At 45.7% G+C, this 14,613-nt stretch overlaps 1 protein-coding gene across 1 annotated transcript in view; it reads left to right on the forward strand.

The window, feature by feature from the left end:
* LOC106566949 (agrin) overlaps positions 1–14,613 on the forward strand; it is a 408,999-nt gene that overhangs the window by 319,007 nt on the left and 75,379 nt on the right. The window contains exons 15-17 of the mRNA XM_045692759.1: positions 3,244–3,387; positions 7,379–7,503; positions 7,687–7,792. Of these exons, the coding sequence (XP_045548715.1) occupies positions 3,244–3,387; positions 7,379–7,503; positions 7,687–7,792 (375 nt within the window). The remainder of the gene's footprint in view (positions 1–3,243; positions 3,388–7,378; positions 7,504–7,686; positions 7,793–14,613) is intronic.

Consider the following 14,613-nt stretch of genomic DNA (forward strand, 5'->3'; position numbering starts at 1 on the left):
GGCCGTGCGTCCTCCGAAACACAACCCAACCAAGTCGCACTGCTTCTTGACGCATGCCCACTTAACCCGGAAGCCAGTCGCACCAATGTGTTGGAGGAAACACCATACACCTGGCGACCGTGTCAGCGTGCACTGCGCCCAGCACGCCACAGGAGTCGCTAGTGCGTGATGAGACAAGAACATCCCTGCCGGCCAAACCCTCCCCTAACCCGGACGACACTGGGCCAATTGTGCGCCGCCCTATGGGTCTCCCGGTCGTGGCCGGCTGCGACAGAGCCTGGACTCGAACCCAGAATCTCTAGTGGCAAAGCTAGTACTGCGATGCAGTGGTCCACTCGGGAAGCCACTTCAGTAAATGTTTTGAAATTGTTCCATGTTGCGTTTATACACTGCTCAAAAAAATAAAGGGAACACTTAAACAACACAATGTAACTCCAAGTCAATCACACTTCTGTGAAATCAAACTGTCCACTTAGGAAGCAACACTGATTGACAATACATTTCACATGCTGTTGTGCAAATGGAATAGACAACAGGTGGAAATTATAGGCAATTAGCAAGACACCCCCAATAAAGGAGTGGTTCTGCAGGTGGGGACCACAGACCACTTCTCAGTTCCTATGCTTCCTGGCTGATGTTTTGGTCACTTTTGAATGCTGGCGGTGATTTCACTCTAGCGGTAGCATGAGACGGAGTCTACAACCCACACAAGTGGCTCAGGTAGTGCAGCTCATCCAGGATGGCACATCAATGCGAGCTGTGGCAAGAAGGTTTGCTGTGTCTGTCAGCGTAGTGTCCAGAGCATGGAGGCGCTACCAGGAGACAGGCCAGTACATCAGGAGACGTGGAGGAGGCCGTAGGAGGGCAACAACCCAGCAGCAGGACCGCTACCTCCGCCTTTGTGCAAGGAGGAGCAGGAGGAGCACTGCCAGAGCCCTGCAAAATGACCTCCAGCAGGCCACAAATGTGCATGTGTCTGCTCAAACGGTCAGAAACAGACTCCATGAGGGTGGTATGAGGGCCCGACATCCACAGGTGGGGGTTGTGCTTACAGCCCAACACCGTGCAGGACGTTTGGCATTTGCCAGAGAACACCAAGATTGGCAAATTTGCCACTGGCGCCCTGTGCTCTTCACAGATGAAAGCAGGTTCACACTGAGCACATGTGACAGACGTGACAGAGTCTGGAGACGCCGTGGAGAACGTTCTGCTGCCTGCAACATCCTCCAGCATGACCTGTTTGGCGGTGGGTCAGTCATGGTGTGGGGTGGCATTTCTTTGGGGGGCCGCACAGCCCTCCATGTGCTCGCCAGAGGTAGCCTGACTGCCATTAGGCACCGAGATGAGATCCTCAGACCCCTTGTGAGACCATATGCTGGTGCGGTTGGCCCTGGGTTCCTCCTAATGCAAGACAATGCTAGACCTCATGTGGCTGGAGTGTGTCAGCAGTTCCTGCAAGAGGAAGGCATTGATGCTATGGACTGGCCTGCCCGTTCCCCAGACCTGAATCCAATTGAGCACATCTGGGACATCATGTCTCGCTCCATCCACCAACGTGGCGTTGCACCACAGACTGTCCAGGAGTTGGCGGATGCTTTAGTCCAGGTCTGGGAGGAGATCCCTCAGGAGACCATCCGCCACCTCATCAGGAGCATGCCCAGGCGTTGTAGGGAAGTCATACAGGCACGTGGAGGCCACACACACTACTGAGCCTCATTTTGACTTGTTTTAAGGACATTACATCAAAGTTGGATCAGCCTGTAGTGTGGTTTTCCACTTTAATTTTGAGTGTGACTCCAAATCCAGACCTCCATGGGTTGATAAATTGGATTTCCATTGATTATTTTTGTGTGATTTTGTTGTCAGCACATTCAACTATGTAAAGAAAAAAGTATTTAATAAGATTATTTATTTCATTCAGATCTAGGATGTGTTCCCTTAATTTTTTTGAGCAGTATATTTTGGTTCAGTGTTGGTTGCAGTGTTGCGCAAACCATAAGCCGGAATCAACTCTTAGAATATTGAGGAAACTCAAAATAACTTTGAACGCTTTTATCAAAATGTTTACATTGCAAAAAGTTACAATTATTTTTCAAGCTACGAAAGGAACCGGATCTGGCCAAATAGGATCCGTAATGAAACAATCCAAAACAGTGAGGTGCCGGATCCTCTTCCGGCAGGATCCAGCTCAAATGAAGCAATGTTCCTGTGTCGTACAGTTACAAGACTATGGCGCTTGTAATTCAAGGATCATTGGCTCCCGCTGCGGCCAGCAATACATAAATGTGTGCATGCCCTTCTGTAAGACGCTTTGGATAAAAGCTGCTTCTTAATGGCATATATTATATGTTATATTAGTTAAGTGTAGCACTTGGCTGTAAAGAGATTAAGTTGAAAAATGAATGCTTATTGTTGCAGCCAAGGATGTCATAGGAAGAAAAATGACTAGATTTACATAATATAACCTCTTGAAAGAAAAACACAGAGACACAAGAATCAGAGTTTTGTCAAAGCTGTCACACAATTGCACTTGACATTGACTCAATTCCTTTGTGTGGCTGTGTGTCCATAATCCTTTTTGAATACTATCCTACTTGTGAAAAGAGTTCTTGGCAATACAGTAGAAGACCCGCTGAGCTATTTAGTCCACAGCAGGAGCTTTTATCCGTCTCCGCTGTAGCCTGACCTGTGAGGTTTACCCACGGACAAGCGAACAGTACACACATCAGTACAGAGTTCAGCAGGGGGGAAAACATTGATTCCAGGAACATGATGGGGTTTGATGGGGTTGATGTTGTTCCTTGGGGCCTGGAGGCGCTCTGTGATCTTATTGGCCCATCTACCCTCTTGCCTCAGGACTCTGGCTGGCCTCTGCCTGAACTATCCCTGACTCCAGTCCCCGACACCGAGGCGCTAAGATTTACATCAACCTAGGGGTCCCTTCTGAGGCGGCCTGAGTTTGTGTGTGTGAGGGGCTGGTTTCTATGACATAGATTAAGTCTAGTTCCGAACTGAAAAGCCCAATAGAAAATCTTGAAGTGTTTTATTGAAAGATTTAAGCTGGATAATCAATATTCTTTATATTGCATTGTGGTGAACAGGTGGATTGTTATTCACTGTATGTCATTAAGTACCACTTACCCTTTTGTTTCCATCTCTCTCCCTGTCTCTCTTCCTCCATTCCCTCCTTCTCCCTATTTATATCTCCCTTCCTCTCTTTCTTTCTCTCCCTCGGTGTTCCAGCGTGTAACTGCGACGCAGTGGGCTCGGTGAGGGACGACTGCGAGCAGATGTCAGGTCTGTGCTCCTGCAAGACTGGAGTGAAGGGCATGAAATGCAATGTGTGCCCCGATGGCAGTAAGATGGGCAGAAGCGGCTGCGACACAGGTACGGGGAGCCCCTGCTGACTGACGTGCGCCACCTGCTAACTCACCGTGCCACCGACAGAGCATGGCAACCCCTTGGCTCTTGTCGCGTCCCTGTAACTCCTTTTCCATCCAGGGAGCGGCTTGCAGAATTGAAATCATGAACTCAATGGCTTTTTCTCTAAGCCACCTGTTTTATCAGCATTAAGAAGTAGCAGAAACTGAAGCGGCTGCAGTACAATAAAAATCAATTCAAATTGTATTGTATTAGTCACATGCGCCGAATACAACAGGTGTAGACCTTACAGTGAAATGCTTACTTACGAGCCCCTAACCAACAATGCAGTAAAAATTTTTTTTACAAATGAATAAATAAAATGAACAAGTAATTCAAAAGCAGCAGTAAAATAACAATAGTGAGACTATATACAGGGGGGTACCGGTACAGAGTCAATGTGCGGGGGCACGGGTTAGTCGAGGTAATTGAGGTAATATGTACATGAAGGTAGAGTTATTAAAGTGACTATGCATAGATGATGACAACAGAGAGTAGCAGCGGAGTAAAATAGGGAGGGGGGAGGCAATGCAAATAGTCTTGGTAGCCATTTGATTAGATGTTCAGGAGTCTGAATGTTATGGCTTGGGGGTAGAAGCTGTTTAGAAGCCTCTTGGACCTGGACTTGGCGCTCCGGTACCGCTTGCCGTGCAGTAGCAGAGAGAACAGTCTATGACTAGGGTGGCTGGAGTCTTTGACAACAATGGCTACTGTTGTAGCTGTAATTTTTCATTCTGTTATTTGAAGGAAAAACAAATCAGAATGGGAAATATCATGTTAACCACTAATACTCACTTTATTAAGTACACAACCCCATTCACAAAAATGGTTTTCTCCTACAAACATTGAGTCAGGTGCGCCGGTTCCAGTACCTCAGAAACGTCCGTCCTCCTGGGTTTTTCACGCACGACAGTGTCTAGGGTTTTATTTTTTTTATCCTTTTTTCTCCCCAATTTCATGGGAACCAGTTGGTAGTTACAGTCTTGTCCCATCGCTGCAACTCCCGTACAGACTCAGGAGAGGCGAAGGTCGAGAGCCATGCGTCCTCCGAAACACAACCCAGCCAAGCTGCACTGCTTCTTGACACAATGCCCGCTTAAGGAAGCCAGCCGCACCAATGTGTCAGAGGAAACACCATACACCTGGCAACCGTGTCAGCGTGCATTGCGCCCGGCCTGCCACAGGAGTCGCTAGTGCGCGATGGGACAAGAACATCCCTGCCCGCCAAACCCTCCCCTAACCCGGACGACGCTGGGCCAATTGTGCGCTGCCCCTTGGGTCTCCCGGTCGCGGCTGGCTGCGGCAGATCCTGGACTCGAACCAGAATCTCTAGTGGCACAGCTAGCACTGCGATGCAGTGCCTTATACCACTGTGCCACTCGGGAGGCCCCAGTGTCTAGGGTTTACAGAAAATGGTAGGACAAACAAAAAAACATCCAGTCAGCGGCAGTCCTGTGGGTGAAAACAGCTCGTTGATGAGAGAGGTAGAAGAAGAATGGCAAGAATCGTACAAGCTAACAGGCAGGTCACAAACTGGCAAATAACGCTGTTCTGCACACCACTGTTGTACTGCACCATCTCGGAACGCACAACTCGTCGGTCCTTGTCACGGATGGGCTATAATGCAGCAGAGGGTTCCACTCCTATCAGCTAAAAAGAAGAAGAAGCGGCTCCAGTGGGCACAAGATCTGTCACGTCCTGACCCTAGTATGATGCAATTTTCTATAGTAGAATAGGGCAGGGCGTGACAGGGGGTGTTTTGGGTTGTTCTATGTTTTCTATTTCTATGTTTTGTTCTAGTTTTCTATTTCTATGTTGGGATTGTTTGGGGTTGATCTCTAATTGGAGGCAGCTGATCCTCATTGCCTCTGATTAGAGATCATATTTAAGTAGGGTTTTTTCTCATTGTTGTTTGTGGGTTATCTTTTGAGTAGTGTGTTTTCCTCTCTGCGTCACGGTTTTTTGTTTTTGTATATTCAAGTATTTAAGTGTATTGCATTTAGTTTCACGTTTAATAAATATGTGGAACTACGAACACGCTGCATTTTGGTCCGCTCCTTCAAACAGCCGTGACAAGATCGCCAACACTGGACAATTTAGGAGTGAAAAAACATTGCCTGGTCCGACGAATCCCAGTTCCTGTTTTGTCATGCTGATGGCAGAGTCAGAATTTGGTGAAAGCAGCATGAGTCCATGGCTCCATCCTGCCTGATGTACAGGCTGGTGGTTACAATGGTGTGAGGAATGTTTTCCTGGCACACGTTAGGTCTCTTGATATGAAATGAGCAATGTTTGAATGCCACACTTTGTAGAATCCTTCCCCCAAATAATTCAGGCTGTTCTGAAATCAAAGGGGAGTCCGACTTGGTACTAGATGGGTGTACTTAATACAATATTTGGGAAATGTATCCAGTATCCATTAATTTAGCCCTCCATTCTAATGTCTGGATGAATGGCAATCTAACCTAATGAATACACACAACTCCAGTTGATGAGAGGGAAGGTAAGCTCCCGCTGTGTTATCTGGGCACTGTCTCGTTAAGACCCACCGGCAGCTATTGACAGGAAGTCAAGTGCTTAATGAAGTCAATAGTCCCAGCACAAAGTGGGGTGGGGGGGGGGTGCAGCACATGAAAGCCGAGAGGAGGCTCTCTGCACCACGGTAAGGTCAGCGCAGAGAGGAGAGCCCACACTTGATGCCTCAGGGGCTCATGGCAATGATTCTTAGCACAAGCCCCTGTTGTTACTGCTGAGGCAAACCAGTGGTTGCTTCAAACCGGTTCCTTGGTCAAAGTACCAGTGATCAGTGCTGTGTAGGCGCCTGACCCAAAAAACATGACAGAATGAGATCAAATCCTTTTTTTATTGTCTTGAAAAGAGTCCACATATTTACTTTATACTAAAGATTCATTATTAATATAATCGCGTATGGAAAGCATAACAATATTTAATCTGCATAACCTACTCATGTTTCTATACAGTGAACTCCAAGAGTATTGGGACAGTGACAAATGTTTTGTTGTTTTGGCTCTGTACTCCAGCACTGGATTTGAAACGATACAATGACTGTGTGAATAAGGATGAGTGAGAAAGTTACAGACAGAAATATCATACCCCCAAGACATGCTAACTTTTCACACGGGAGGTTAGCATTTTATATCATACCCCCAAGACATGCTAACTTTTCACAGGAGAGGTTAGCATTTTATATCATACCCCCAAGACATGCTAACTTTTCACAGGGGAGGTTAGCATTTTTGGGGGGGTATGACATTTGTGCGTATGCAACTTTCTCACTCATCATTATTGATGATTCATTCAGGACTATTCGTGATCATGGTAGATCCACATTAATGTAGAAGCATATTCTATTCTTATTTACAATAAAAGTGACTCCAATTGACACAATACATAATTCATTTGTATTGGGCACAAAATAATCTGAAACACAACCAAAACAAACTGCATCCAACAAATGTGTAAAAAGTCACAAGCTTGATGTAGTCATTACATGCTATGAATATTGGACCAAATACTTTTTTTACTACTTTAATAAACATATAACTGAATTTGCCCCAATACTTTTGGTCCTTTGAAATGGGGGTACTATGTACAAAAAGTGCTGTAATTGCTAATGAAAATACCCTCAAATTAAAGCTGACAGTCTGCACCTTAACCTCATAGTCATTGTATCACTTAAAATCCAAAGGGCTGAAGTACAGAGCCAAAACAACAACAGTAGTCCCATTACTTTTGGACCTCCCTGTATGTGGAAGTAGTACTATGCATATAAATGATTATGGTGATTATCAACTAGGGTTCAGAGCAGTTAAAAGTACCAAGCTCACATGCTAATGTCAGCATCATGATTTGGACCAGGAATACACATTCATATGATGGACAGTGATGGTGTCCATTGACCCATGAGTTGATTTTAACCCCTTCATTCCCATCCCAGGTGCTGATGCCCCAACCTCATGTAATGAGCTGGACTGCAAGTTTGGCGCGTCTTGTGTTGAGGTCAATGGCCAAGCCCACTGTGAATGCCCCTCGCCCGACTGTGACGAGAAGAACAAGACCAAGGTGAGCCTTTACATTATCTTCTCTATGACCCATCAGTCTATACTGTCAGACGTTCATCACAGAATCCAGAACACTTTATCTGGAACTGCTGAGCTTGTGATCGGCCTAAAGTGGTCAGTAGTAAGCAGGCATAGAGTTAACAAGTTGTGATCCTAGCCTGTTTCCATTTTTTATCCTGAGCAGGTGTGTGGCTCTGATGGGGTGACCTACGCTGACCAGTGCCAGCTGAGCACCATTTCCTGTAGGCGGGACAAGCACATCAGAGTGGAACACTTTGGCCAGTGCACAGGTGAGCTCTGTCTGGCCTCCATACATCATACTAGGGGATGTCCAACTCCTGTTGTCAGGCCCATATCAAAAGATAATGAATAACGCCACAGGCGTTGGAAAGACCAACTGTCCTCTCTCTCTCCTTGTCAAAGCCAAGAGACTAGGGTATGGGTTGTGTCCTCTTTGTGGTTGGTGCAGTATTGCTTCACTGTGTCTTTCACCGAGGTTTGTCTTTGGATAGCCTCCATGGCTATACTTTAAAGTATACAAATTTTACTTTACACATTACCGTAATAAACCGTTTTTGAAACTGACTGTACCAGATATCGTCAAGTGTTTGTATTTTAGTGTATGTGGGCTCTATATGTGCCAAGAATTTGCAGTAAAGCACAAGTTTTCTTGTGGAAATAACGACCAGCTGGCATGTCATCAACATACCTGTGAGCGCACACGACGACAGCTGAGGCTCTTTCCCATCATCCTCCCTGCTTCGGATGGCTGACAGAGAGGAGCGAGGAAGAGGAAAAAATATTTCTTGGGAGAGAAACGGGGCCCAAGATGCTCCCCTGGAGATAGAGAAACTACCGTTTGGCTGCAGCCTGAGCCACTGAATCACCCATAAAGGGTTGACATTTTACTGTTTGATTCCCTGCACCCCTGTGCGGATTAGGGAGGTTTAGCTCCCAAATTCTCAGTGGGCAATCCCCTTCACAGCTTTTAACTGGATGAGTGCACCACTGTTCAGCTATCAGAGGGGCGATTGGCAAGATGCTTGAGGATGGGGGGAAGAGTAAACCTTCTGATACCTGGTTTGGAATAGAGGTTGTGGGTAGAATGGGTCCAAAAAGTTAGACCCATTCAGAAATGGATGCATGGCGTTCCCACCTGACCCGATATGCATAAATTAATATTTTTTATAAAAGGAGAACTGTTCCAAATGGACCCGAGGACAGTCAGACCCGTTCCGAAAAGGCCCGTGGAAATACGAACCTCAATGGACCCGTGCTGGTTTGGATTCGAGAGACCCGTTCAGATCCGAGAGTAGAAAGACAGAGTGAAAGAAACCTCAATAAACGAGCGATAGGCTATTGGCCAAATGATCCATAGTTACGTTTCCTTAAAAACGGTGTGAAACAAATTACAACGTTATAGCCAATTACTTGGTTTTTACTTTCCTAAAACAGTAATTGTCCACCTCACGGTTCAGCTGTCGGAGATTTGAGCACTAATGCATCAGGGCATTGCATGCATCTAGACAGGCCTAAAGGCCTAGGTGTCCACTGTAAGAGATATATATATATACACTGCTCAAAAAAATAAAGGGAACACTTAAACAACACAATGTAACTCCAAGTCAATCACACTTCTGTGAAATCAAACTGTCCACTTAGGAAGCAACACTGATTGACAATACATTTCACATGCTGTTGTGCAAATGGAATAGACAACAGGTGGAAATTATAGGCAATTAGCAAGACACCCCCAATGAAGCAGTGGTTCTGCAGGTGGTGACCACAGACCACTTCTCAGTTCCTATGCTTCCTGGCTGATGTTTTGGTCACTTTTGAATGCTGGCGGTGCTTTCACTCTAGTGGTAGCATGAGACGGAGTCTACAACCCACACAATGGCTCAGGTAGTGCAGCTCATCCAGGATGGCACATCAATGCGAGCTGTGGCAAGAAGGTTTGCTGTGTCTGTCAGTGTAGTGTCCAGAGCATGGAGGCGCTACCAGGAGACAGGCCAGTACATCGGGAGACGTGGAGGAGTCCGTAGAAGGGCAACAACCCAGCAGCAAGGACCGCTACCTCCGCCTTTGTGTAAGGAGGAGCAGGAGGAGCACTGCCAGAGCCCTGCAAAATGACCTCCAGCAGGCCACGAATGTGCATGTGTCTGCTCAAACGGTCAGAAACAGACTCCATGAGGGTGGTATGAGGGCCCGACGTCCACAGGTGGGGGTTGTGCTTACAGCCCAACACCGTGCAGGACGTTTGGCATTTGCCAGAGAACACCAAGATTGGCAAATTCGCCACTGGCGCCCTGTGCTCTTCACAGATGAAAGCAGGTTCACACTGAGCACATGTGACAGACGTGACAGAGTCTGGAGACGCCGTGGAGAACGTTCTGCTGCCTGCAACATCCTCCAGCATGACCTGTTTGGCGGTGGGTCAGTCATGGTGTGGGGTGGCATTTCTTTGGGGGGCCGCACAGCCCTCCATGTGCTCGCCAGAGGTAGCCTGACTGCCATTAGGTACCGAGATGAGATCCTCAGACCCCTTGTGAGACCATATGCTGGTGCGGTTGGCCCTGGGTTCCTCTTAATGCAAGACAATGCTAGACCTCATGTGGCTGGAGTGTGTCAGCAGTTCCTGCAAGAGGAATGCATTGATGCTATGGACTGGCCCGCCTGTTCTCCAGACCTGAATCCAATTGAGCACATCTGGGACATCATGTCTCGCTCCATCCACCAACGCCACGTTGCACCACAGACTGTCCAGGAGTTGGCGGATGCTTTAGTCCAGGTCTGGGAGGAGATCCCTCAGGAGACCATCCGCCACCTCATCAGGAGCATGCCCAGACGTTGTAGGGAGGTCATACAGGCACGTGGAGGCCACACACACTACTGAGCCTCATTTTGACTTGTTTTAAGGACATTACATCAAAGTTGGATCAGCCTGTAGTGTGGTTTTCCACTTTAATTTTGAGTGTGACTCCAAATCCAGACCTCCATGGGTTGATAAATTGGATTTCCATTGATTATTTTTGTGTGATTTTGTTGTCAGCACATTCAACTATGTAAAGAAAAAAGTATTTAATAAGATTATTTAATTCATTCAGATCTAGGATGTGTTATTTTAGTGTTCCCTTTATTTTTTTTGAGCAGTGTATATATATACACACCCACAGTGTGTACAGTGCATTCGGAAAGTATTCAGACCCCTTGACTTTTTCCACATTTTGTTACGTTACAGCCTTATTCTAAAATGAATTAAATCCTTTTTTCCCTCATCAATCTACACACAATACCCCATAATGACAAAGCAAAAACAGGTTTTTAGAAATGTTTGCAAATGTATTAAAAATAAAAAACTGAATTCACATTTACATAAGTATTCAGACCCTTTACTGTTGAAGCACCTTTGGCAGCGATTACAGCCTCGAGTCTTCTTGGACAGCTATTTTCAGGTCTCTCCAGAGATGTTAGATTGGGTTCAAGTCTGGGCTTTCACTGGGCCACTCAGAAAAATTCCAAACATAGTCTGGGACAGTTGTGGGATACGATATATCTCAAATCAATACAACCACTAGCATCAACAAAAAAGTTTTTACACAATGTGGCTGATGAACCAGACCAGAACGTTTAGCTTAAAATGTTGATAAACTATTAGGCTATTTCTTTACATTATAAGCGTAGCAATGCACACGGCAGTAGGCTATAAGGGCGAATGTTCCATTAGCGGGAAAACACTATTATTAAAAGTGACCGCAAATGTGATTATGCTTTTATTATAAAGTTGCATTTTTATGGTGAAATGGGTCTTCCCCAAACTTGAAACTCACACGCTGCTTTATGTATGCCAGTTAGGTTCTACACCCCTTGTAAAGCAGATTAATGTGCTTAATTTTAAGAAGTTATTTGGCCACTTTAGTTGTGAATCAAACCTTATCAAAACATATAGGCCTATGGGCTAGGCTACATGAAGTGTGCGACTATGATTTAAAAAAAAAGTTTTTAAAAAATGCATTATTTCTTGCCTGACGCTGGGCACCATTCACATGTGATAATATATCATTCACAAGTGATAGGCTAATACTGTCACCCATCAGACTATTATTGTTTTAATCTTGTCTTTACATATACTAAATAATATACAGTACCAAACAAAAGTTTGGACACCCTGACTTATTCCTGGGTTTTTCTTTATTTTTACTATTTTCTACATTGTAGATAATAGTGAAGAAATCAAAACTATGAAATAACACATGGAATTATTTAGTAACCAAAAAAGTGTTAAACAAATCAAAATATATTTGAGATTCTTCAAAGTAGCCACCCTTTGCCTTGATGACAGCTTTGCACACTCTTGGCATTCTCTCAACCAGCTTCATGAGGTAGTCACCTGCAATGCATTTCAATTAAGAGGTGTGCCTTTGTTAAAAGTTAATTAGTGGAATTTCTTTCCTTCTTAATGCGTTTGAGCCAATCAGTTGTGTTGTGACAGGGTAGGGGTGGTATACAGAAGATAGCCCTATTTGGTAAAAGACCAAGTCCAAATTATGGCAAGAACAGCTCAAATAAGCAAAGAGAAACGATAGTCCATCATTACTTTAAAGACATGAAGGTCAGTCAATACGGAAAATCTCAAGAACTTTGAAAGTTTCTTCAAGTGCAGTCGCAAAAACCATCAAGCGCTATGATGAAACTGGCTCTTGTGAGGACCGCCACTGGAAAGGAAGACCCAGAGTTACCTCTGCTGCAGAGGATAAGTTCATTAGAGTTACCAGCCTCAAAAATTGATGCCCAAATCAATGCTTCATAGAGTTTAAGTAACAGACAGAGGAGACTGCGTGAGTCAGGCCTTCATGGTCGAATTGCTACGAATAAACCGCTACTAAAGGACACCAATAAGAAGACGAGACTTGCTTGGGCCAAGAGTCATGAGCAATGGACATTAGAGAGGTGAAAATCTGTGCTTTGGTCTGATGAGTCCAAATGTGAGATTTATGGTTCCAACCGCCATGTCTTTGTGAGATGCAGAGTAGGTGAACAGATGAGCTCCGCATGTGTGGTATCCACCGTGAAGCATGGAGGTGTGATGGTGTGGGGGTGCTTTGCTGGTGACACTGTCGGTGATTTATTTAGAATTCAAGGCACACTTAACCAGCATGGCTTCCACAGCATTCTGCAGCAATACGCCATCCCATCTGGTTTGCGCTTAGTGGGACGATCATTTGTTTTTCAGATCCCGGGTCGGATCTCAGAATTGAGGGTCTGTTGAACCCGTGAAGATCTCTGGTGGGTACCTTCCTTTTCCCTGCTGATCTTGGTGCAGTTTGTCAGGCCTGAAGTAGGTGCAATGCTTTGAAGGCACCACCTCAACCCCTAACCAAGGCTTCTGAAATAGTGCTGTGTGGCGGCCTCATACATGCAGGGGTGCAACTTTCACTGGGGACATTCTGAAATAGCATTTTTGTCCCCCCGTTCTATCATTGGAATATGATACAAAACGAGGCAACGGTGTGCTTTAGGACCATGCGGGTCACCTCCGAGTGGTCAGGTAGGCTGTTTGGAGTGTATCTAATAATTATGTCCCCCCACTTCTAAAACCAGTTGTGTCCCTGCACAGGAGTAAAAGTAATTTGCTCTATGAGAGGCAGACAGCACCTTGATTTGGTGATCAGCGATCTGACGCCGTCGGTTACCAATGAAATTCACTCCAGACTCATTCTTTGTTGCCTGGCGATGGAGACATGGGTAGTATGTAAGTCCTTTACCTAGTGTGGGGCTTCATTCGGAGGGAGAAAGAGTTCTCTCTCGCTCGCTTTCTTTGAACCCAAGGGGAAGCCAGACGAGCACAACTTGTCACAGCAGTTCGTTTAATTTCTTCCCCCAGATGCGGTCACGCCGTAGGTAGCGAGCTCCTCAGCCGTCCCCAGGTTGGAGGTTAGATGGAGCTCATTTCACGTGTGACTGGGTGCAAATTAGCATTCAAACATCCTCACCCTGCCACCGCTCCTCACCTTCCGCTGATCTGATGCAGCTCTTAATACAAATTACAGAAACAACTTCAATGCTAATAGCTAGCGCAGAACCACTACTGAAGGCCTATGCCATTTCACACTGAAGCAAGTTCTGCAGAAACTACATCAAATGGCTACTGCTGTGAACTTGTGATCTAACCCATCTCTCCGCCCATGCTAAGGGACAAGCACTTTGAGTCTTCTCTACACAACACAGCATTTCTGCTTCTGGCTATGTAGCCCTTCTAAGAGCTAGATGAAGCAAACCATGGGAAATACCATGGGTATTTGAACGAATGAGGATCTTCTGGCACCGATCGTGTCCAGACATTGGCCATTGCCTGGTTCTCCCATATGTTGTCAACACCTGTAGGTTTGACGCAAATTGGCAGCGAACAATAGCATATGACATCATCAGTTTTCTGCCTTAATGTTAGTCTTTTATGCCTCTCGCTCCATCCTCATACTTTCCCTGAACACTTTTTCTTAACTTGTTCATCTTATTTCCTCCGTCCCTCTTTTCATGTCTCTCTCTTTCGTGCTCTCTTTCTCCCCCGCTCGTTTTTCTTCCTCTCTTCCATTTACTCTTTCCCTTTTTCTGTCGACTTTCATATATCTGATTCCTCCTCCCCACTGAGCATGGCAGACATGGCAAACAATCTTAATAACCGCCTTTCAAAGATGACTACACAGCCCAGACAAGTGAAGATGACAATGATTTCTCTCCCTGCCGCCTGTCGATATAACCGCCTGCCTCTCGGAAAAAAAGCAAATGGAGCGTTAAACCTGATTAAGGAAAGCTTCCACTGAACTGACTGCGCTGCCAGTTGTCTATCCTTCCCTTTCTTTCCATATCTCTTTTTTTATTTTACCCCTCTTCGAGCGTTCGCCGCCGAAGGACTCCCAGCCATAACCCAGCACCTGAGTAACAGGTGTAGCCAAGAGGAAAAGCAAAGTATACCACCGCCTCGCACACGGCGATAGCGATTGATAGATTCACCCTTGGGCTAAGCCGACATACTGTATCTGCAGGCTGGCTCCTCTGCCTCCCCTCCTCTGGAGCCTAGCAGGATGGGAGATAGTGGGGTGCCTGTCCGGCT

The sequence above is a fragment of the Salmo salar genome, chromosome ssa13, assembly GCF_905237065.1.
Source record: "Salmo salar chromosome ssa13, Ssal_v3.1, whole genome shotgun sequence".
Taxonomy (NCBI): domain Eukaryota; kingdom Metazoa; phylum Chordata; class Actinopteri; order Salmoniformes; family Salmonidae; genus Salmo; species Salmo salar.